Genomic DNA, 25,809 nt, shown 5'->3' with positions numbered 1-25,809 from the left:
TTTCCATAGGATAAGATATTTTAGAATCCCTCACCACTGGTCTTCATTCCCTTTAACATCAACACTCTGTTGATAAACTCACCCCATTTAGATTTTCAAACTACCATGGCGGCTCACATTAATGAACAAAAATATAACACACCACTCAATCTTCTTCAAAACCTTTTTTTTGGCAGCTCAACTGCAGCACAAGTACTCCAAAGGAAAAAATTATCTGAGAACATCAGATGTCATGAAATACAACCAAAATGCTGGTATTAATCTTGTAATGTTATTGCAGTCTATTGTTTCAATTTAGATCATATGCCATCTATTAAATAAGATTTTACTTATTAACATTTTTCATCCAACATCAATGGGTTTTGTGCTCTGTTACACACCCACAATACATTTAGTTACAACATACAATTATACAAGACAACATCTCCAGTGACCTACCTTTCTTCAGGCTGCTTGGTCTGCCCCTCTGGGATTTGTTTTTATGAATGCGAAATGAAACGTTTTCTGTTTAAAACTAAAACATCATACTCCTTTTTTATTCTTTTTACATCCAACACTTACAGGAGGAAAATAAATCAAAAATGCAAATATGATTCTTCAAACTTCTCAAACTAAAAGTAAAACTTTAAAATAAGCATATTATTAAAGCATTAATTCTCTTTCTATAAAGGTTCATTTCTGATTTAAAATTCATCCCTTGTCTGATTTACAAAGACAAAATTGCAGGTCACGCATCCACAGTTTCACAGGAAAGGAAAGAAAGGGTCGATGAGGAAAATTAGAGAAATTAAGACTATGAAGGTCTCATGTAGTCTTTGAGAGATGCAGGCTTTTGATCAGCCAGGATGTTTTGGGACATGTCAAAAAAAAAGAAAGAAAGAAATAAGAGGTGACGGGTGAAAAAAGAAAACTAGTGCAGCACTGAACCGTCACTCCCTTGTGGCTCCTGAACCTTCCCTTCCCGACCCCATCCCAAACCTCCAAACTGCTTTTATAATATTTTAATCACAACCCCAGTGCTCTTTAAATACATAAAAGGAAGAATTGTGGTGGTGGGGGTTAAACAACCAATACATACACACAGCATCAAGCCAAAACATTCCATACAGCAACATAATTAAAAAAGAAAAGGGGGAGGGGGGCCCTCTAAGACCTTCACTGGTAGAACTGTGACGGGACGAGCCCTTTGAGAAGAGGGCAGGCGGTTCCTGAGGATGGGCATTAGTTAAGCAAGTAGATGGGGACACAAACCTTCAACGAGTGACAGTGTATACTAACAAAGAGAGAGTGGGCGACAGTGTGTAACTGGGATGGAAGGGTGGGAAAGGGGAACTGGGATACAGTAAGTATTTTCTTCAGTGTCTGGGGACAGTGTTTTCCCCACTATTACACACACACACACAGGCAGGCGTGCATGTCTGTACAAACACACACACACACACACACACACACTCTCTGAAAGCTCAGTGCCGTCTGTCTCTGAAGGGGTTGCTGCGGCTGCGAGAACGGCGACTTGCCCCGGCGCCCCCGGACCGCCTGGGCTCTGCTCCTTGGCTCCGGTAGGAATCCCTCCTGCGGTCGCTGTCCCGGCCCTCCCGGCCCTCTCGACCGTCTCGACCTCGGTCACGCTCAGAATCTCGCTCACGCTCCCTTTCCCGATCCCGTTCCCTCTCCTTATCTCGCGGGCGGTCCCGCTCTCCTGGCCGGCTGGCGGTGGCACCGGTGGTGGTTGAAGCTGTAGCTGCCGCACCTCCTCCTCCTCCTCCTCCTCCTCCTCCAGGGCCTCCTCCTCCTCCATCTCTGTTTCGGCCCTGGGTCCCCCGGTCCTTCTTCTCCTCCTGTTGCTTCTTCTCTTCCTCCTCCATCTCTTTCTGCCTCCTCTCTCGTTCCTTCCTGCGCTCAACACGCTGTTGATCCCTCTGCACGGACTAGACATGGCAGGAATGTTAAGTTATGACTGCTGGAGATTAGGGCATGTCAAACTGTGGTCTGGGTAACCTGCCAGTAAACGATTCTACCTTCGTGTGTTCCTGTGTCTCTGACAATGGCCACATGTGATTTCTGATAAACCATAGAAGGTGTGTGTGTTTGTGTGTGTGTGTGTGTTTGCGTGTGTATATGTATGTGTGTGCGCATGTGTACGTGTTTGCGTGTGTATATGTATGTGTGTGCACGTGTGTACGTGCGTGTGGAGCACGTGTGAGAAACCAACCTGTTCATCCGAGAGAGGGAGCCAGTATATGCAGGGTGCTGCTTTGGTTTTGCGGAACAGATCATCCAGCAGTTTGGCAGGAGGTTCCTCTGCTGCCTTCTCTGTTGCAGCGCGTGGGGGAAAAGAAGTGCAACAGTAGTTACAAACTCTGTGGAGATACCAGAGAAACTACCACACATCCCCGCACCCTCTAAAAGCATGACCACGGTAGGCACAATATGCACTCTAAGCATATTACTAGCACCAAACCAAAAGCCTATTGACCTCAACATGGAAGCCCAGTGCCATTTCTCATTCTTACTCCTTACCCCTCGAAACAGAGTGGCAAGACTAAAGTATAGGGGTGGGAATATTCCCCTTGGACATGAGACACCACCAGCGCCTTTGACTTACTCTCCTCTTCCTTTTTCTCAGTCTTCCTCTCCTGGCTCTTTCCCCTCTCTCTCCGGCGGCGCTCACGAGAACGCGATCGCCTGCCGTCTCGTTCCTCTCCCACTTTGCCGAACTCCCGCACTTTGTCGCGGTCCCACTCGCGCTCGGAGCGCGTCCGCTCCCGCCGCTGCATCTCGCGCTCCCGCTCGGCCCACTGGTCGCGCACGTTGCCCGTGCCCGCCTGGCCGCGTTCCAGGTTGCCCATGAGCGGGGGCGGCCCGGTGGCGCGGACACCAGCTCCAGGTCCGGGAGCCTGCTGCTGACCACTGCCCTCAGGAGTCCAGTCTGGCTTCAGACCCTTATGGAAGTCCAACTACATGAACAAACAAACACGACAGTAATGTTTCTATTTGAATGAAAACATGCAGATAGATACACGAAAACAGACAAAATGTTTGTTACCTCTGCTGCTACTGAAAAAAAACTATTAAAAGACAATTATATACAAGTATTTCGGAGTGCGGAGAACAGGAGAAAACTTGTTGTAATCCATGCCCTCAGTACAGGTCTCACCTCGTCCTGCTCACAGAAGTCCACATTGAGCACTTTGGGGTTACTGAGGGGCCACTTCACACCATGAAGGGCAGCACGTGTTGCAACCGCTTCCTCTGTGGTCGAATACTGCCAAAGAGAGGAAGAACAAACTATTAAGAGGAGAAATAAGACATTTCATATGACAGTCCTACAACTCTAACAGTGATAAAGTATTCCATTAATGCCTTGCTAGTATTTTTTTTTTTATAATTGTACATAAACACCAAGTAGGACATCAGCGCTGTCTTACAGTGACAAAACAGTGGGATTTAATCTTGTCGATCCAAAAGCCCTCCTCCACCATAGTGCCCGTGCGGCCGAGCAGTTCTTTCAGCTGCCCGAGGGTGAATGGGCGCACCTACAGTAGAGGAGCAGTCAAGTGAGATGACACAAGGTGGGTTAAGTCATGTCAGGGTTTAAAAAGGTAGAAGTCCATCACCTTCATAATTATAATAATAATAATAATAATAATAATAATATATTTAATTTTTATAGCGCTTTTCAAGACACTTTGGTTGGTTGATTGATTGGTTGGTTTCTTTTGGTCCGTGAGGCCCATCACCAACTTCAGGAAAGGGTTGCATTTAAATACACGTGAGTTGATCTCACCAGGTTTCGGACGTGGACTATCTTGGAAATCTTGCCGCGTGGTGGTGACGGCTGTTTGCTGACTTGGACAGGGTCGTCGATGGTGATGGACACACCTGACTTCTGCTGACTGAAGGAGCGTCGAGTCACAGAGTCGCTGGGAGTCACTAAAGGAGTAGAGGAAACGGGGAAATCAGGGAAACTCGACACAAACGTCACACAAAACTCACATTCACTATTGGATGGACTGCCATTTACCTTTCTTGGCTTCTGCATCTTGGTTTAAAAAGCCGCCATGCTTCTCCATGGTGTCCAATGAAATGTCAGCCCCGTCGTCTAGACGGGCTCGTTTCCCTTCATTCTCCTTGGCTTCCTCGTCTTCCTCCTCATCTAGCTCTATCTGTCCATTCTCCTGGTCCTCTGAAGGGACCACCTAAAAAAATAAAAATAAAATTATATATATATATATATATATATATATATATATATATATATATATATATATATATATATATATATATTTATTTATTAGGGGTGGGCGATATGGACAAAAAATAATATCTCGATATTTTTTGTGATTTTGACAATAACTATAATTAGTTGATATCCTTTAAAAAATAGTTTTTGTTAAAGTCTGAGCTACTTTACAGCTCATTATTTATGAATAGCATCATTACAATAATAACCAATAACCTAACCTGTGACTTTTTAACCAAATCAACCAATGCATTGTCACTCTGACACATTTCCAATTCTGCCCCCACTTGTGTGTGTGGCAATGACATGGTCTCAGCTACATTAGAGAAGATGAATAGGCCTAACAGTTTCCCAAGAGAAAGTCTGAAGCTGAAGTTCCTTTCAAACCTTTACATAGGATTCACTGTAAAACTAAGCAGACCAACAGAGTACATCTCAGTTATTTCCTTCCTCCTATGTTTTGTTTAAGAGCAATCATGTAGGCTAGCATTCCAAGTTACAGAATAGAAACTAATGCATTAGCTTATGGCTAATGTATATGAGAAATCCCAGAGATGCTAACGGTTAGCATAATCGGTAAACCTAGATATTTAGAGCGAACTTCAGTCCATTTACAAGAGAGTTACATGAGAAGAGTTCTTTGTTTACAACTGACTCAAAGGCTAATGTTTTCTCTCCATATAATACCGTGTAGGAAAAAACGTGACTGTCTCATCAATGCTACTTGAACAGAAGTAGCCGCATAAAATCCCAAGTAGGCTACTCTCGCTGCACAAAATAAACATTAGGCGTGCATGGGACAACGTTTTAGGTTGTGACCCACTAGTGATCACATGACACTTGCTCTGCTGCAGCCAGGGGCTTCTCCCGCATACATCCTGGGAATGTAAGAGTCTTCAATGCGTGATCGAGTGTTTTTCCCCATAAGTAATTTAAATACTCGATGTCAATTTGATCGTTAAAACAACAATCACGATATTATCGCAGGCGATATATATCGCCCACCCCATATATATCAGTCTGGTTCCCTGATGTACTCCTACTTTGCGCAAGTCAGATTTCAGCTCAGTGTTAGTCATAGTGTCAGCTCTAGACTAGTAAAACTATGACAAAGGTAGAAAAAAAAACAAGATTGTTTGAAAGGACTATAAATTCCACTGTGATCACTAAAACTACAGAGAAGTGCCTTCATCTGTATTTTGTGCCTCAGTGTCAAACCCAACACTGCACAACTTGGTGTGAGAATGTGTCCCTGAATGTAAATGTGTAAAAACATTTGCATATAGTAAAACAGTATATGTGTAGTAAAGCAAGGATTTTTATCACCTCACTCTAATCACACGGTGCAATTGTCCCACGGTCACACATACCAGTACCAGTTGTGAAGCAATATAACCAAGAGGACAAAACCTATTTAAGTTGTTAGTTGAGCAGCTAAATGCCATTTCACTACATGTTTTACTCTATGTATCTCTTACGTATGTGACAAATAATAAAAATCCTTGATCCTTGGAAAAGTACCTGTGTAACGGTGCGCCGGATTTTCAAGTCCCTGTCAGGCTCTCTGTCCTGGCGTTCAGCACTCTCCTCCTCACCTGAGAGACATACATCTTCTGGGTGCAGCTCCACCACAGCCTCCTCCGAGGTCTTGATGTCCGGTATCAGGGACTGAGATGACCGTAACAAAGAGTTGATTAAAGATACATAAGTTAAAGGAGAATTCCGGCAATTTTTCACATAGATCTCTGTTTCTTGAGGTCACTACTTCTAAATAGCTCAAGTTTCTGCACCCAACAGCTAGAGTTGCCAGGCAGCTACAGTGCTACACTGTATGTCTAAAGTGTTACTCAACAACAACTACTGTAAGAAGAAATGCTTAAACTGGTCCATTTCATGAACTGGATTAACTTTTTTGTTTGTTCTTGGTTTGGAACTTCTGATACCTTGAGGGAGTCAGTGGTGATGCTGATTGACGGTTTCTTGGCCGTGACGGACGTGATTGAGCCCCATCGCCTCTTTCGGCTCGCCCCACCTGGCGACTCGGTTTCCGCAGAACCACTTTCTGCACCACCTGGAGACTTACTGGCTGCTCACACACACACAAACAAACAAACAAACGTCAGTCAATTTACAAGTATTGCCTCAAAATAAAATAAATGTCAAGACTAATTTTAGCACTTCCCAATGAATGAGTGCAGGTATGCATTGGGTAAATATCTACATACCCTTAAAGCACTTTATGTAGGGGGGTTATTTCACCAATGAGTAGCCAGGCCCACTCGTTGCTGTTTAACTATCCATAAAAGCCTTCCCTCATCACAGTTCCACATTATTTATGCAACACTAAAACAGAGGTGTGGCAACAATCCCTGGAATGCACTACTGTAATCTCAAGGATTACTGGAGTTCAACGGCATCACCCAATCCACAACAAAAGACAAAATATACTGCTGAAATAACTGCTATAAAATCAAATACTCAAACAACAGTATGGGGAATTCCAATCCTGTGGATAGAGCCAAAGGATTACATTTCCTTACTTTAGCATTTTGTTAAATAATAACAACAGTGTGGTATACAGCGACAGTACCCTAGCAATCTAATTACTGCAGTTTAAATTAAAAAAATAAAAAGTACAAAAAAAATAACCAATATCAACATCAATTGGAGCTGATAAAAGGCTAGGACACTAACTCATGTCTTATGATGATTTGTTGATAAATGTTGCTCATCTGTCCTTCACACGTTCCACCATGAAATTTAATTTAAAAATACATTTTATGATAACACCCATACTAGTTGCTTGTAAAAACATTCTTTAAAAAGTGACAAATTGTTTCCAACTGTCTATTTACCATCTTGCAGTTAAACCCAATACAGATCCTTTTGCTACTTTTAGTCAGTACACTTTTTCATCATGACTCATGAGCACAGGAGGTCAAATTTGGAAACACATGTTTCACAAAGCTCATAGGTGGATCATCCAATCTGGAGGCCAAAACTACAAAATAGTTTGTTAAAGCGCCACCTTGTGATTCGTTTTTGTAATGGCAGAGGCGACAAATGGTTCTGGAAATTATTACAAATTTGAGACAAGACAAAGTTTGCCAAACTTCTTTACAGAACAATTCAATATACAAAGCAATGTGTGAATTCTTATAAAATACTGATGAAGGGTTCATCCAAACCATCTCAGCATATTTGGTAATGTGTTCTGAGCCTGGCTTATGAGTAAGTTTATCAGTTATCTGTACTCTGAGGCCTCAGTCTAATCTGCCATTTTAAACAGAGATTTCATACTCAAAATAAGAAAGCCCTCTAAAATAGATTTGTATGTTAGAGAAGACTGGTACAGTGGTTTCTTTAAGCCAGGTGCAGGACAAAATATCCAAAAGTAAAACAAAGAGAGGTAATTTCCGCACACCGGAGTTTAGCTCCCAAATCTTTAATTAAAACCAGCTATGTTTTCGACCTTCTTCTTTGCCTGAAGAAGACCCAGATGGGTCAAATCGTTGCTGGTTTTAATTGAAAAAAAAAATTGGGAGCTAAACTCCGTTGTGCGGACGTTGCCTCTTTTTTTGTTTTACGCTAGAAAAGTTTTACGTTTATGTTAGCGAAGACCTCTGACTGTTGAGAAAAGTAAGTTGTACTTACTACTCAGAGAGATCTTTCGCGTTGGAATCCCTTTCGCTGAGGCGCTCTGCAAGGCAAAGAGGACAAACAAACAAAAAAAGACCCCACAGGGGTGTACGAGATGAGATGGAGAGACTCAAACAAGCACAAAAATAATGAGAGGGACAGAGAGAGATGGGAAGAAAGGACAGACAGGTAAGGAGGAGAAACCCATGAGTGAAAAATTTAACCACTCCAACAAACTACCGTTACCATGGGGATCAACATTTTTAAAAAGTCAATACAGAGACACAGTCGCTCCAGTGCAAGAAAATCCCAAATTGGTCTCAGCTTACGATACAACAAACCAACTGACTTTAAAGCTTGGAAGCAATTTTAAATGTGTCTGCCCAAGCCAAGCAACGCTGATTGACAAAGTAAGAGACCTCTCAATGGGCTCACAATAGCTACAAAGTCAGCTTACAGTAGCTACAAAAAAGATGTATAGCACAACAGGCGTGATTTATATTACAAATATGCCCTGACTATAAAAAATCCTTAGCACAATAGCCTTTAGTGCCTTTACTAACGGAACAGCCCAGTCCAAGATCAGTCTCGTTTGATTTAAACAGACAATTGGGCGTTACATCAGTGTCCCTTGGTGACTTGCTTACCATTTGATGGTAAACATACTCACAATAAGGAGTTCTAATTGGACAGAATGACATGGACATCAATCTGTGGATACATCGGTTATAGCACACAAATTATGGTATCTTTAGGCTCTCTTCTCTTATTATTATTTTTTTTTTTTAAAAACAACGCACTGGAGTTTCTGTCTTCCTGAATGACGGCCCTTCTTCTACCATTGTCATTTTAAGTGAGTATGGCTGCATAGGTTATTTTAAAAGGAAGTACACTGAGGTCTATTCCTGAAGGCATGCGGTGCCACTTAATTCTGTACACAATGATGACACTTCCATCTCCAGCAAAGCTATAAAAAAGGCCATTGGATTATTTCACAATATTAAAAACACTTCATTACACATTAAAAAAGTAAAACTGTTTTGCACTCTCTGAGTACTGTGAAGAAACGGTCATGTCTATTAGTTAATGGAAAATAAATCTATCTTGTAAAAAATGTACTTCCTTGTACCATTGACACCTGATTCTTCACTGGCTTGGCTATGGCCCAATCGCATGGCAGTGTGCACTGTATCTAGGCAACAAGGGTCCAATCAGTGACCGGTAGATCAGTGAGGCTGACAAGGTGTAAGTGCCAACTGGCCACCTGACACAAAAGTCCCCTTTCTGCTTGGTTGGGTCCATCTCTTATAGAGCTCTGCAGTACTCTCAGCATCATAATACAAAGTCTTTTGTTGGGGCAATGGTCTCTCTTGAAATGGGGGTGCCTTCGAAGTGGATGCTGTGAGTGAGAAGATTACTTATGTCCATCTCACAAGTGCAACTGGATATCCAGGAGTGAGAGAGAGTGTATGTCCATAATGCATCAATGCAAAACCAATTCAGCATGAAACTTCATATACCAAAGTCATGGATGGACATCTCCAAGACCGGGACACCAAGCCTAATTTTCATGCTTCAGTGCAAACTGGGATTTAAAACTTCTGTAATTGTTCATTGGTTGTTGGATTGCGTGATCAGTCAAAAGTCTTTGCTAAATCCAGGCGTGGTAATCCATTTTTTAAGTCTGAGCTTATGGAAGTGTCTTTTGTTTTCCAATCAACGTGTCAGGAAAACATTGGGTGTCCTCAAAATATGGCCACATATGCTTTCAGATGAGGAAACTTGACTTGGTGTCTATGGAACACATCATGGCCCAGTCCAAACCCACAAGGGAAAATGGGTTAACTCCATTTCAGCAGCAGCACTATGATGAGCTCACTTGCATCCTTCTCACCAGAGTGTGCAGATCTGGAACGTTCAGTCAGAGCCCTTTCGAGTTGGTCAGCGCCGTCAGAAAGGCTCCGTCTGCCAAGTCTGGACGAGCAGGACAAATGGTAGATGGCCGCAGCACAAGCTAGACAACAAACGTGTGCTGTTTGCAGAGGGAGAATCCAGGGCTTTCGGAGTTCTTCCTCAAGCGATTTACGAGTTTCTGGATTTTTCTTGCACTGGTAAGAGAGGGCATGAGATGGCCACCACCCACATCAAATGTCATTCATCCACAGCTGGGACGATTGGGGAAGGGGGGGCAGAGGGCAGGGGGAGGGAGGGGGGAGAGTTGTCAAAGTAAAAGTCTTTTTTTTTTCCCTGTGTGCCTTCTCAGTCTTAGCAGTGAGATGCTCTCGAGTGTCCTTGCAGCTTTTCCATGGGTTCTTGCTAACTCAGTGAAGTGGTGAATCTGGGGAGCCTAGCTCAGGTACAGCCGACACGCTTAGGCATAGCGACACAGGAGGTGGAGGAAGAGGAGCAGTGGTAGTGGTGGTGGTGGTGTTGATGTTGGAACAGGAGGTGGAGGAAGTAGGCAGGTACCATTATGGGCAATGAAGGAGGGGAGGGCACCTTCACAAAAAAGCAATCAATTGGGGTTTTCAACAGTCAGGCACACCACCAAATACAGAGTTGAGGCGAAAGGCTGAGGGAGGGTGGGTAGGAGGGAGGGAGGGAGGGTGGGTAGGAGTGAGGGAGGGAGGAAGGGAGCGAGAGAGAGAAAGAAAGTGGGACAGAGAGAGAGCAAAAGTGGGATAGCAGAGAGGAAATGGAATGTGAAGAGGCTGAGAAGAGAGGAGAATAATTCAGACAGACCTACATCTCTCCCCAGACATTTTAAGGGTCCATTAACCCCATCAGTCCCACAATCTGTCAAATGTAATCAGTCCAGATGCATGTTCATTTACGCAACGGACAGTAGCATGCGTCATCTTCTGACAATTATGGTGTAACTATTCACACTGTGTTTAAGTAAGACTTTCAAACAACACTAGAAAGAGTAATGGCATTAGTGTTGAGAGCTAAAAGCTAAATATGCTCTAAAAACCCACAGTTCTTAATGGGAATTTACATTTTAACCAAGATAATATGGTGGTAGCATATTATTCTACTTCTGGGACCAACAGGGTTGGACAAGACAACACTTCCCCCAAACACATACACATTCAAAATAAATATGTCTGGCTTTATAAACTGATTTCAACTTCAAGGGATCAACTGACTTCCACTAGGCTTTTTTGAGTATCCTTGACTTCATATCCAGGAGTTGGGAAGCTAAGCTAAGCTAACAAGGAAAAGTGTCGTCCATATTAGGCTATGCTTACTTAAAGGTGCAATAGGCAGCATTGTCTGAGAAGAAACTAAATATTTTCTAGGCTTTTTCCTATCTATACTCATATCATTATTCATCAAAAGGTATTGTTGGCTAGCATAAGATAGTTACCAGCTAGATAGACAAAACTTGCACCACGCTCATAAGCAGATTAAAAAGCCCAAGTTATCGTCACGGCTGCTCACTCATGCTTTTCAAGGCCATCACAGAGCCAAAGACTATTTCTACTGACAACTGACCTCATTCAACAAACTTAAGATGGGGCAATGTCTCATTACAGACCTAAATGCCACCAAGCTCAGCTCTGAAGATGTGAGGGTTATGGTGTTACCATTATGATACCTAAAATGCACTCTATTCCGCCAAACAAGCTTTAATTATCTGTGGGATAAAGATCTGTATCTCAAATGCTGTGTTCCTTTTAGTCACTATTCAGGAATTTTATATTAAGATCTGGGCCTGTATTCACAAAGCATGTCACCTTACCACTAACAGTACTTATAGGTTGCAATCAAAGACTCTAACAAAGTTTTCTCCTAAATTCTACTCACTAAGCTGCTGAGACCAACTTTTACAAAGAAAAAGTTGAAAAAGTCTCTTTACATTTTACATTACATTTAGCAGACACTTTTTGACCAAAGTGACTTACATATGTCAGCTATATTACAAGGGATCACATTGTCCCCGGAGCAACTTGGGGTTAAGTGCCTTGCTCAAGGGCACAACGGTGGAAGCCGGGAATTGAACCGACAACTTTCAGGCTACTGCATGCTAGCCCAGCTCCTTAACCACCCACTACCACCGCCTCTCTTTAAGCAGAGAGAGAGAGAGAGACTCAGTTGGTATGGTCTCAATTACTCAAACAACTCATAATTTGATTACAAAAAATGATCGAGGCAAATTCTCTGCCTCAAAGCTTCGTTTAAATCCTACCACTTGCGTTATAAGGCCTGATCAGCTCAGGGACCATTGTTTCACTCGGACTGTTATTACTGACGCGCACACCACTTTCAGAATTAAGTTGGCGCGATGACGGAGAGCCAAGAAACCGTCTGTAAAAGAAGGCAGAGAATGTCTAAAGTTTTGGGATCATTTCAAACTTAGAAAAGAAGACAACAAGGTGAAATGTGTCCACTGCAAAGCAGAACTGGAGCCCTAGTGTCAAGCCTGCTTTCAAAGACTTCTCTAATTGGTTGATGATTGACATGTTTGTGCCAGCAGTGAACAAGCATGTGCTTCAGAGCCTACCCAAAAAAAAAAAAAAAAACAATCAAATTGACACAGGCTACACATCACATAATACGCTTCCCACAGGCCAAGTATAAGTGGGCTGGTCATTCCCTCATGATGGAGAGGGTGTAATACCTTTAACAGTAATTATCCAAAACATTGTATGACAGATGGTGGAATGACAGAACTGACATTAGTTTACTTTTAGCCTTTTAAGCTTTCTGAATACATGCCCAGATTTTTTCTGATTATTTTTTGTGGTAAACAGAAATTGCCATTTCCATGTTTCTTGTTCTTTTTTATTTTAGTTTTTAAAGAAAATGCTACCTACTGCACCTGTAAGGAATACCTATGTCAAGGAATATGTTGATTAAAACTATTATAAATATCAATAATGTCAACGACAGTCTACACAAAACCAGATAACAGGGAACATGGGCCAATTTATCCTGGCATCCCTTGACATTAGTCTGCAGAGGGTCAGGAGAGAATGAAGAAGATAAACCCATCACCTCACATATCTACACTACAAGACAACCTAGGCAACTCCTCCATCTCAACACACACACCAGCCAGGGCCTCACTTTGTGACCTCACCTACCCCCTGGGCATGAAACTGCCATTGCTAGGGTTAATTCTTACCTTGTCTGAGAACTCCTCATTAGGTTCTGGCTCAGCCCGAGTGTCTGTCTGACCCTGGGGGCCCGGCCGATCAAGAACCCCCTCCATCGTCTCCATGGCAGCCGGATCTGCTGACTCGGAGAGGGCAGACTCTTTCACCTCCCTAGAAAGAAAGAAAGAAAGAAAGAAAGAAAGAAAAACAAAAATAAGCTGGGTTAAGCTGCAGGATACCAAAAGACACAAGTGATAACACACAGGTGAACGACTAAATTAGAGTGACAAGAGATAAGACAAATAACAGAACAAAACATTAGGGTTGTAATGGCTGATTGACTGGTAAATGAAAATAAGGTGAACACTAGGAATTATTTAATTAGGTTATTGTTCATTTTACCACATTCACAATAAATAGAGACCATAGTCTATATTTGTTGTATGTCTGGCTCTCCCCTAATAATTATGAATACAGTGATGTCATTCGAGTCATGGAGTCCTCTTGTTATATTGTATCAGCTTAGCTCATAAAATTGTGGCGATCAGCAACTGAAAACATATCCTCATATTTCTTTCGATTTTCTTCTAAAACTTTAATTACACTAAACACTTTTTTTAACAAGTAAACGAGACTGAACAGAGAAATACTCGTCCACCTCATGTTCTTTAATTTACGAGGCCAGGTGCAACTTAGCTGAACGCGACCACGCTAGTCATTTCATAAACGCACTTGTATAAAGGTCTCAAAGACGCGGAAGAAGCTTCACATTTTTTAATAATATTGGTGTCACCCCTATATCGAGGCAACACCTTACACGTATGTTTCTCTTTTTCGTTTGTAGGAGCAAGCTTGTCCTCACCCGTTTTTGTGACCTTCGAAAAGCATCGTCTTTGGTTAAGCGTAATAGCTGTGCTAACCGCAGACGCGAGGTGCCGAATACAAGAGCCGGCAAATTGTGCAATGCGTCGGTTTTATGGCAGCGGCGTAGAGACGGCAGCCATGTTGACTAGCACAAACAGGAACCATAGGCAGACTAAAAAAACAAGGGAAAGGACCCACACGGCTTTGGCCCTCTCCCTCTCCAAGGCAACATGCTCGAGGCTGTCGTTTTGAGTGCCTGACAAAAAATATGACCGACTGATGTCGGCTTGCCATATCTCATTCGGCGACCACACAGTTTGTTACCTTGGGAAGGACATGATTCGACAACTTCTCAGCACGTTCTATTACGGTATGAAACATTTCCCCACTCATGTAGAAGAAAACACATTAACAGCCTGTTGGAAGCCTGTGTTTTTATGTGATTAAAACAACATGGCAGAAATAAAGTCATGGCCAAAGTTGCTTGATTGTAACCCTATATCATGCCCTAAATCATTTTTGAATCCTTGGTATTAAGACTAGAGTTGCAAGAGGGGGAGGGTCGCCTTCCATCACTCTGTGCTTACTGTAAAAACGGAGCGGGGCCTTTCGTCCTGGCAGAGGTCAGTGCCCTCTCTGGGTGCCCTTATAGTTACTGATATTTCATCTTGGTTACATCGTCTTCCATTCATGGAAGACAGAATAATCCCAGCCACAGCTAACAATAACACCTGAAATTGACACTGTTTTTCTGCTGTTTAAATTATCAAATGATCTGAGAACTATTTCAAACATCTTTGTCAAAGATGTCATGTTTTTGTGCACAGAATATTAATAATATATTGAATATATACAGTTGAATGCTGAGATGCTATGCCGTTTTTAAGCCATATGCAAACCATACTTCTTCCATCAACATAAGATGCAGGCTGTGCATTCTTGGTGGTGGTGGTGGTAGCAGCAGGGTGGTGCAATCTTTATTGCCAAGAAACATTTAACATTCTTAAAATTGCATCTCTAAGTGCAATCATAAGTTTATTATTTTAAGGACCACTTAAAACAAAGCCTATGAGTATTGTACGTATTTATGAATAAATAAATATGTATATATACACTCTGATCTAAGTCCACTCAGTCCCCTGTTCAAGTCCTATTCCAGTGACTGCACAGAAGAGAAACTTAATTTGCGGTTCTCAATGGAAAGTTCTTCAGAATAATGCCACAAGACGACGTCTTATTTCTGACACATGACCACAGACCAAAGGTTCCACTTGATGCTGAGCTACTAATCTGCAGTCTTTTTTCAGCTGCATGTGGTCATCCTGTAAAAAAAATGAAAACGATCCTCCTCCTCCTTTTAGACCAACAAAGGCACTCTTAGGTTTCACTTGGAGACAGCAAAAGGAAATACGCCTCGCCCTCTTCCAAATGCCCGTTCTGTGGCAGCTGGGCAAAGGCAAACGTTAGCCACAAGTCTTATACAGAAAAAGCCATGCCCTCACCAAAGTCATGGCGAAATTCATTTTGCCACTCCACCCATGAAGGTATGGGGAGCCCAGAAAACTCGCCTTTCCTAAAATAGTTCTGGACGAGGCCACTCCCAAACCGGCCAACAGGGGGAGCTGGCTTGCAGGGAAAAATGCATTTGCAAAGCAAAGTAAACGATTCTTTAACCTAAATGGTCATTAAATCTGTCTTGTGTGCACAGCTTGTATGATTTACTGCAAAATCAGTTCTTTTTGCAAGACAATCGACAAACCTCTTTTTTCAACATATTTTCACATGTATGCAAAAATGCCCTTTATGTATGATGTGCAGAAATATATTTTTTCTCAGTTTATGCCACTTATCAGGTGAGTTTTATGTTGTGCATTAGATAAAGAAGTTAGCATATATCCTGGTATGGTGCAGTGATTTAGAGTGAAAGTTAGTGCCGAGAGATTAGCCAATATGGTCAGAGAATCACATCAGATAGGAGAACTGGACTGCTTGTGAATCTTTTGACAAATGTGTGGGAAGTGTCAGGCTGAATTATAAATAGATAAATAGATGTATGTTTCAGTCTGAAACTGTATGCTTGTGTGGGTGAGGCAGCAGCACTCCTGTAAGCATTTGCAAAGCAAAGTAAACGATTCTTTAACCTAAATGGTCATTAAATCTGTCTTGTGTGCACAGCTTGTATGATTTACTGCAAAATCAGTTCTTTTTGCAAGACAATCGACAAACCTCTTTTTTCAACATATTTTCACATGTATGCAAAAATGCCTTTTATGTATGATGTGCAGAAATATATTTTTTCTCAGTTTATGCCACTTATCAGGTGAGTTTTATGTTGTGCATTAGATAAAGAAGTTAGCATATATCCTGGTATGGTGCAGTGATTTAGAGTGAAAGTTAGTGCCGAGAGATTAGCCAATATTGTCAGAGAATCACATCAGATAGGAGAACTGGACTGCTTGTGAATCTTTTGACAAATGTGTGGTAAGTGTCAGGCTGAATTATAAATAGATAAATAGATGTATGTTTCAGTCTGAAACTGTATGCTTGTGTGGGTGAGGCAGCAGCACTCCTGTAAGCCAACCTGTGAGTGTGTTCACTTCCATCGCCTTTGCCATCAGATCTTCGCTGGTCTTGCTTTCCCTGAAATCAAGCATGAGGATGAATCACAAGAGGTAGGGACAGGCTGCTTATGAAGTATAGTGAAAAGCACAAAGGAGCACACAGGATTCATTCATGGCACTGTGAACTAATAGTGTGGACAAGAATACCCTCCACTCAAGTAAAACATTTGTTTTGTATAATTATAAGATGGGTTAAAACAGCAGGAGACTGTTCACCCTTTAATCTCACACCTTTTTCTGGCTCACGGAAGAGGACTTATCCTCGGAGTCGGAGGACCCAGAGGAGTCCGAGTCGGAGGATGAGGAGTCACTGGAAGCAGAAGATCGACGCTTGCTACCCTGCTCCTTTCCACGGCCTTTCCTTTCAGCCTCAGTGTCATCTGGTGGGGGTGAGGGAGGCAAGAGAGACGCAGCCTGGGCAGTGCCCTCTGATGGCTGTCGTCTGCCCGCTTGTTTGGGCATCGCGGTGTCTGCTGTGCTCTCAGTGACAGGTGGTTGGGCAGTTTGCTGGTGGCTGCCGGTGAAGAGGATGCTGCCCCTGTGGGCAGCTGGGGGCTGAGGACTGGCTGACGTGTCGGAGCACGTGGGCTCTGATTTGGTGGGCGACAAGAGAGCCTTTGGTGGGGGGACATCCGAGAAGGTGCGTCTCTTGGTCGCAGAGGGGGGAGGAGAAGATGCAGTGGTACCAGGAGGGGAGGTGGGGAGAGAAGCATCAAAGAGAGGCTGGAAGGTCGTCAAGGAGGTCTGCTGTCCGTGAGAGTCTTCCAGTTTGTCTTTGTCTGCTTTGGCTGCTTCTTCATCCTTCCTCTTCTCGTCTTCAGATGGACCTTGCACGTGTTCGGTCTCCATATTAGCCAGAGTGGTAATAACACCTCTTTTTGGAGCCCCAGAGCTGAAGGTGATGGTGGGTACAGCGTCTAATCCATGGGGGAGGGAGACCGGTTGGGAACCAGGAGAAACCATCTTATCTCCACTGCTGTGAGCATCCCCATGGAACATCACTGGACCCGGAGCAGCGGCAGGTGCCCCTTCCTTCTGACCGGCCGCCGCCGCCGCCGCTGCTGCCGCTGCACTTTCCTCCTCGAACGCCCCCTCGAACCCCTCTGACTCCATCTTGCGGACCAGCAGGCTGAGGGGTCCACGGCCAAGTTTGGCAGGGGGTTCGGGGCTGCTGGAGCGAGAGCTGGAGCTGGAGTCTTGCCTCTGGAGGCCGGCAGGTGGACCCTCGGCCACAGCCACAGCTGCTTGGTTCAGGTCGGGTGGACTCTGCTTGGGGGTGTCTGGCAGGGGGAAGGACAGCTCGAGAGGAGGCGAGGGCGGAGGGGTGGGCTGGCGAAGCTGAAGGGGAGGCTGAATCGCGGGTTGAGGGGGAATGTGCTGTGGTGGCTGGAGCTTACGCCGGGACCTCTGCGGGGTGGGGAGGAACTGCGCTGCCACCGCCGCCGCCGCCGCCGTGGCAGCAGCTTTCCGACCGCCGCCCCTCTTCCCAGCCGCAGGTCCCCACTCCTCCTCTTCCTCACTCTCGTCGTCGTCGTCATCATCGTCATCACTGTCCTCCTTAACAGACTGGCTGACCGCTTGCTGAGCAAAGCGACTGTGCTGGAGCACTGATGGGGCGGACCCAGCGGCAGCGTAGGGTGTGCTCTGGCTCTCCTGGAGCTGGGACATGTGCCCGGCTGGGGCTTGGCGTTCTGGTTCGCCCACCACACGGACAGAGAGGGACGCCACAGCACGCGGTGGACCATCTTGGTCCTGTCCTCTCACCTCCTGTGGCTCAATTAGTGAGGGCCGGGAGGGTATGACACTATGCTGTAAAGTGAGAAAGGAGAACTTAAAAAAAAAAAAAAAAAAAAAAAAAAAAAAAACATCTAAAATTTTAAATAAAAAATTATGTGTTTTGTTTGCCTGTAACCAGTAAAAATGCAGTAAGGATTTGTATAGTTAATTTCTATTGCTGTGTAGTTTTTTGTATTTTATGTCAGACACAGTAATTGTATTCTTGCAATTTTCACCTTTTTCACTTCCCCCATGACACTAACTCTACCATAACATCTCACTAAATCACTTTCACTTACGCATACTACATCAGCATCAGTTCCCTGCCTGGAATGTGAAATCTGGATAGACTATCAACTCACAGTTGTATTACCATCCTTAGGGCCTGTGTCCACCGATCGCGTTTTTTGCGCCGACGGCGGCTATTTTTTATACAAATCTTATAAAGTTCAGCGTTCATAGCACCCAGCGCCCTCGGCGGAAAAAAGCCTTCGACGCTGACCTTTTTTCCCCGCAGCGCTCTGAAAGTTGAAATCTGTTCAACTTTTAGAACAGCGCTGGGCTGGTCAATGGCTGTTTCTCAAAGTCGAGGATTCATGCTTGGTAGAACTTAGCTCTGCTGAGTCAAATCCCTTAAAGACGAGGCAAGGCTTTTTCTTAGCGTTTGGAAAACACACAATGGAACAGACTAGGGAGTGTGCGGGAAGCTGCAGGTGTGCGTTATTGAAAATCATGCCTCCTGCCCGCTTTTTGTTGAAAAACAATGAATGCACCACTGTGATTCTCCCGTCAATAAATTAAATGATATATTTTTTATTAATTTGCCAAAATAAAACCCAGAGCAGCAACATTTAAGCAAAATCGTAAAGAAAAAACTGTACTATTTAGCTCACTTTCACAATCGTTGGAAAAGGTTTCTAAATGGCGTCTTTACATGATTACGGTGTAAGAGTTCAAAGTTGAAAAAAATGATCTGAGCCCATATTTAATTTATGCTACTTTACATAGAGACACTAAGATGATGTTTGCATTTATATACATAGTGAACTGCCTTGTTTAGTACAGATTTTAAATCCTCCATAAATGTGTGCACAGGGTTGTGGTGTGCTGAGCAGTCAGAGGATACACACATGCGTCCTAAAAAATTCGGCAAAACGAAGGACTTCGGCCTTGGTAGAATTTGGTTGACTTTGATGGATGCTTGACATTGAAACAGTACTTTGTTGGGACATGATGATGTACATAGCAATAGCAGCCTTGAAGGACCCCACCTTGACTTTTAAAAACAGCAATGTCACTTCTCTCTCGACGACCGTAACCTAGCAACAACAAACACTTGATCGAAGCGCTCTGAAAATGAGGTTGAGGGAGCTATCGGCGCAAAAAATCTGATTGGTGGACACAGGCCCTTACAGTGTTGAAATGAAAGTGAATATTTCTGTTGTTCTGTATGTGTGTCATAAGCTACTGGATGCCTTGATTTACCTTGAGATAAATGATCAAACCATCTATCTGTCTATCACAAATGTGCACTTGTGTAACACAAGGTCTATCATTCAAACACATTCAACTAGTACATGTGAGTGGCTGCAGAAGCTGACCTCCGGTCGATAGGAGGAGTTGTCATTGGCCTCAGTGTTGTCCTCATCCTCACCACCTGCAAGGCTGTCCATGCCTGCTGAAAGACCAGAAGCAGAGGAATCACATGTCAGCACTCAGAAGCTATGGACATGTGCTAATGCTAATATGGACTTTGCTAAGGTCCTCCTGACGCTCCGCCACTGTGACAACTTACTGATAGGGAGCCAATACAAATGCTCTATTTAGAGAGCTGATAGAGAGCACATACAAAAAAAAGTGGTCCATAATTCATAGGAAATGGTGGCACCAACATTTATCAAAGATGCAGGTTGCAATGTGAATTTGGTGACATTACCTTCTTTGTCAACAGCATCATTGGCCTCCCTCTCTAGTCTCTGTCGAAGTAGTTCCTGTTGCTTTGCCAGATACTGTTGTATGAAACTGTTCTGACTCATCTCCGCACCAATCTAAGGGAAGGAAGGGGAAACATTTTAAAGGGTAAAATATATATAGCAATCCATTTCCTATTTGAGACTCATGCAATAACTGAACTGATTTGTAATAGTGCATGCTTTGGGTCTCGAGTTCAGTAATTAATAAGTTATTATGACAACTAAATGTGCCATGACGCAATTGTGGTTGCAAAAGTAAAATGAACACAACTTTGTGGAGCATCAAGTTGTACGAGTTCCTTGGCCCCATGCATGTATATATGTTCACAATGCACTTCTCCCATTCAGACACTCCATTCACACAATTTTCAACTAAAAATTTTGCTTAGTTTTCTGCAGCACCATTCATTTGTTGCACCTGGAAGATATTATTATTAATTAAATAAGTGTGCACAGCTATCTAGCTAGGTCAGAAACATGCCTTTCACCATAACAGTGAAGCTACACTGAGCGCTTAACTGAAACGCTCCGTTTGAGACGCACAAAAAACATTTTGGAAGACTGGTCTATTTTTTTCGAACGTATGCACCGCTATCACGTCTGGTGTAGCTACTTCCATTGATTATAGTAGAAGCTAACTTTTGCTGGAGACGCAACGCGAACGGAACGTTTTAGTTACGCGCCCAGTGTAGCTCCCTGTAAGAACTGCATACAATGTTTTATGTGATTTACCTCAAATATTGTTTAGAGATGTTTCTCTAAATACACTAATAGTCAGTACTAAGAGCACTTGAATTATTATCAATTAGTTAGTAGTTAGTGCTAACATACTTACAAATTTCACAAGATAATTAAGGTGACATTGTTAGAAATGTCATTGCACGATATCCTCCCATGAGATTTTAATGGCTGAAGTCTTTGAAGTGTATCAATGATGAGTAGTAACAGAAGAGACATATTTCCTCCCTAATGAACTCACAAGGCTTCTACCATACATTCTGCTCGACCATAAGTCAGAAAAACTATGCCCTTGGTATTACATATTAATCCCATTGTGGTGTAAAGGTAAAGGGCTGTTCCAGAATGTCAACACAAAAATTTTATTGAAATTTAATAATGAAGTTGCTTAAATATTTGTAATGGTCAACTTGGCTTTTATGTGAGAAAAAGCAAAAAGCTTACGTTGCCACTGCATATATCCATATACCGGTAACTATACTAGATCTGACCAAGAGACAGGTGCCTTTCTCAGGAGCCTCAACAGAGAAAAAAAACTACTGGCATCTACTGCTCCCCCGGTTGGCTGATATAAAAACGGACCAGGAACCAATGTGTGGCGGTCTCACTATGGTTCTAATTGGAGTGGCCGAAACAATGATCTCACCTGAGAGTTGGGCTGCAGCCCAATATGAGGGGTAGATGTCTTCTGTAGGTTCTCCAACATGAGAGCCTGTAAACGAGCACAATCAGAGGTAAACTGTTATGAAGACAAATCCTCAAACAATTGTTTCAAACAAACTCCAACAAAAGTTTCCAATTTTTATTTTCTATTACTACTAAAATAAACCCTCACTACTATTTGAGTATATCTACATTTTCCTTCTAGTATGCAATGAGAATTCTAGTATGCAATGAGATCCCCTGGGGATCAATAAAGTATCTATCTATCTATCTAGAAGTCTGTGTTTAAATTACGGTATTATGACAGTTTCGTCATTACTCATTATAACTGTTTTAGAACTGCACTGGGAGGACTGGTAGTGCAGAACTGTAACTTTGACGCCTAATCTTGCCAGATCAGATGAGACCTTGCCTTGTGAGGTGGAGGACATCAGGGAAAGATTGTTTACATGTTGGTACTGGGATAGTATATATTTCAAAAACAAAACAAGAACTCATGCATATGTACATGTATGTATTTTATTGGCTTTTATTTTCCAAAATCGCCAAACTGCACAGGCTTGTATTTGAGACAGGCCTTTTAATTCCTTTCACACAAAACATTTCCTCTGCAAAGATGGGAAATATTATCGAATTAGTTATTTCAAACACGTTGAATGCGTAGGCTATCCGATGACGGATAATTCATTTAGTGTTGAGATGTTGTTCATTGAGTGTTAATAGAGAGATACAAGCAATAACGATCCAAATAGCGGGGAGAGCCGGGACAGATTCAACACGTTTTTATCAAACGTAATTTACAAAGATATTGTACCACACTGAAAGGTAATATTGGTGGGTTTTAGGAGATTAAATACAACCCGAAAACAGACCATGCCTCTATTTGAGCCTGGCCTTTATTCATTCAAACCTGTAGCCACACCAGGCGTGTAAAAGAGACAGGCAACTATTTGAGTTTTACGGTAACTGCAGATTGTGACCAAATTTTTAAGTCATTCTATTATTGAATCAGGTTATTAGTTTATGTATATTTATGTTAAGCACCCAATCAAAAAACAATTTGACAAATGAAAGGACACCAGGTGTATATTTTCATAGTATTATGATATATCAATGGTATTCAGCTGCACCACCTGGATTGTAAAAGATATCTGTCTAGCCATTTCAGTTTGTGTAATTAATGTCTATTAATCATATTCTCTTATCTTAGTTAGACATTTCCTTTACATTCCATCATAGCAAACTATACAATCAATCCACAAAACTGTCTTTCCTTTAATTATCCTTTGAAGAACTATCTCCATGCATAGTAGGAAACATCTTATCCTATGTTTGTGATTCTGAGATTTAGTTTTTAATGCGGGCAACATTTATCCTAGCTATGTCAAAGTTGTAAAGTGGGATGGATTTATTAAATGCAACCTTTTCTTTTATTATCATGTTATGACACTAAGCTTCAGTACACAGTTGCTCATGTGTATCATTACAGACTTTGGTAAGATGTAAGGTGGTTACTAAATCTAAAGTACTGCAACTTTGTACAAATTGTATAAATGGCATTTGAATGCTCCCACTGGCTTCACAGTACTTGACTTTTACACAGGGATATGGGAAATGAAACATCACTTATCACAAAACTGTTTTAATTAACCTATAATTAGGTAATAACTCAACAGCCTAATCAATATGTGCCTTCTGCATTCCACCCAAAGCTTCCATGTGTGTAAAAACAACTTCCATGTGTGTAAACAACTTTGGTAAGGTCACATAATTGACAAGCAGGTCCAAGTTGGACCTTGTCCTTATTACAAAAAGAAAATACATCTTTTTTCACATGGAAGAGATATTCTCTTAAGACAAATACATGTATGCTAAATAATGCAACTAGGTCTAGACATACATTTTAGTTTTTTTAAGTAACATTTTCTAATAAAAAATTAATTAAATTAAAATTAAGGTTTGTAAGATGCTTCCCTGAGACCGCAAAGGTTTATCGTTGTGCTGTGCCAAATTATCGGCCAGGACAATCACCAGATATTACAAGGTTTTACAACAGATATGACAACATGCTAATAAACACTTTAAAAAGACGCGGGAAAGCCCCAGGTAGTTAATAATAACTTGCAAGAATTAATCCACAAAAAAGCATTTGGATTATTAGACTACATAGTTTGCTTGATCCCAAGTTATTTAAATTATATTTTATATAGACTATAGCCTACACTGATTCATTTTTGTCAAGTCGGATGTTCAAAAGTTCCCGTTCAAATGTAATTAATGTACTATCACGGGTGTTTAAGGTGTGTTTTACTGGTATTACAACTGTATAATAGGTTTTACAAAGTAATGGTAGTTTTGAATTAAAACGCACATTTTCAGAGAATACGTTGCATAACCTCCCCTGACAAATTCTATTAAAAGCGCTATCTGAATTGACTGTATCAGTAAGTTCTGTTACTGGAAATGAATGGGCGTTGTAGTGAGGATACATGCAGCACCCAACCTCAATAGTGTAACGTTACCACTTATTCAACATTTTAACGTCACCGTTAGTTCGGCCTACACTTCGTGTGCTTTTTAAATTCACTTGTTTACCGCAACGTTAGTTAGCTAGCTAAAGTTAGCTAAATTAGCTAACGTTAACATTATGGTAGCAAAAGGAAGGGGAGGGGGGTCAAACTAACGTAAGTTAATAAGACCGTGAAAATAAAAAAATATATAACGATAGTTAACTGGTAGCAATATGACCACGAATTAGCACGTAAAAGCCATTTAATGTTATTTGTGGTTGACGGTAGCCTATGACTAATTACAACACTTCAAGTTTATGCTATTCTGTTCTGACAACAGTTAACGTAAACGTTACGTTAGGCTAATAAGTTAAATAATGTTAGCGATTGGATGTTTAATTCCAATCAGACACTGCAGTCCAGTTACAGAATGGTAGTTTGCTGTGTGAGCCATTTGCTTCACCATTCCTGAACACCACGCCGCTTACTTGACGAAACAAACATCAACTCAAGGGGAGGAAACTCTGGACAGCACTATCAACTGACTCACGTAAACACAACGAACGCGGGCCATCTTGTCATAATATGGAGTTAGGTTTTCGCAGAGTAGGTGACTAACTAGCTTCACATATGTGGTAAGCAACGTTACCTAATATTTATTAATGCAATTTATTAGGGGGTAGGGTGCAGCACCTGCGGAATCAAGCACGTAATAACCAATATTACTATGCAAAGGCTTCTCGCATATGTCCACTGATGCTTGGCCTATCCGACGAGACTCCGACTGAACTTGAATTTTTGCGGAAGCAAAGTATCGTGACCAAACTTACCCCCTTAAGTCGCTTGACAAGTGCATTTTTCTGACCGCTTTTTGGTAGACCTCTTTTTTCCAATGCCGTTTTCAAATCTGCCACACGAAGGGAATTAAGTGGTTTTCCATCCAAGGTAACGTCTTCGAGTTCCGCCATTTTGCTCTTCCTTCACTACTAGCGCACAAAATCAACGTACTCGGTGGCGCGCGTGCGTCAACATTCGAGGATAGGAGATTTCCGGAATCGAATGGTGCTACGGGCCGTTGCATGTGTGTGCCTCTGTCAAACTGTTTACACGAAGACATTTGGGCATAAATCAGTATATTTAATTCAGTAAAACAACCCCATCGTCGAAGTACTTCAGTGGTGCTTCAATAGAATACAAACTAAACCCCCATTGACACGTGCAGTGCTCAGTTGCATGTGAACATAATCTGCTAAAGACAAAATTACAAGTAGACTAGACAAGGCCCAACGCGAATAAAGTCAGACTTGGAAAAATCACACATGAATTTGCATTAGAGTTTTTACCATGTATTTCAAAAGAAAAAAGACATGTTTGGACCACACCAAGTGATCTAACAGGTAGGTCCCAGAGCAGTCTGAACAAGAGCTGTCAAAAATACATTCTGATACAAATATTATTTAAAAGAGTTGATGATATACTGGTTTAATAAAATAAGCGGTGTTTAAACACCCCAGATTAACGTGTTTATGGGCTATATGAAAAGAGTTACATAAAGCCATGCAAACATTTCATAATCATGGAGCAGAAGAAACATAATAGCCAATGAAATTATAGTTACGTTCAGACTTTGATAAACACAATAAGGCTTTCTTATGAAGTGGTTTATGGTCTGCTCTTGTC

The 25,809-nt window shown here is 42.1% G+C and overlaps 1 protein-coding gene across 2 annotated transcripts; it reads right to left on the bottom strand.

Moving 5' to 3' along the window:
• Positions 1-149: 149 nt before the first annotated feature.
• Positions 150-25,137, bottom strand: acin1b (apoptotic chromatin condensation inducer 1b). Of its 2 annotated transcripts, none has more exons than XM_042069818.1 (17): positions 24,960-25,137; positions 21,603-21,668; positions 20,182-20,293; positions 19,847-19,923; positions 16,701-18,278; positions 16,430-16,488; positions 13,014-13,155; positions 7,898-7,943; positions 6,187-6,329; positions 5,765-5,911; positions 4,025-4,199; positions 3,788-3,933; positions 3,429-3,536; positions 3,158-3,265; positions 2,606-2,957; positions 2,213-2,313; positions 150-1,928 (listed from the first exon to the last, which is right to left on the bottom strand). In XM_042069818.1, exons 1-17 carry the CDS (start codon positions 25,095-25,097, stop codon positions 1,464-1,466), a joined length of 3,963 nt encoding a protein of 1,320 aa, XP_041925752.1. In that variant the 5' UTR covers positions 25,098-25,137; the 3' UTR covers positions 150-1,463. The 2 variants fall into 2 exon arrangements, with proteins under 2 accessions (XP_041925752.1, XP_041925753.1); XM_042069819.1 differs by having other exon boundaries at positions 19,847-19,920.
• Between the last annotated feature and the right edge of the window lie 672 nt (positions 25,138-25,809).

This window comes from Alosa sapidissima, chromosome 18 (genome assembly GCF_018492685.1).
Source record: "Alosa sapidissima isolate fAloSap1 chromosome 18, fAloSap1.pri, whole genome shotgun sequence".
NCBI lineage: Eukaryota > Metazoa > Chordata > Actinopteri > Clupeiformes > Clupeidae > Alosa > Alosa sapidissima.
Note: the sequence above shows the minus strand (reverse complement) of the source record. Positions and strands in the feature narration are given on the sequence as shown.

Excerpts from the sequence above, each read along its gene's own strand:
- acin1b (XM_042069818.1), bottom strand. The coding sequence starts at position 25,097 with ATGGCGGAACTCGAAGACGTTACCTTGGATGGAAAACCACTTAATTCC. Across the intron at positions 4,200-5,764 it reads TCCGGCGCACCGTTACACAG|GTGGTCCCTTCAGAGGACCA; the intron begins GTACTTTTCCAA and ends TTATTTTTTTAG. Across the intron at positions 2,958-3,157 it reads ACTTCTGTGAGCAGGACGAG|TTGGACTTCCATAAGGGTCT; the intron begins GTGAGACCTGTA and ends TTGTTCATGTAG.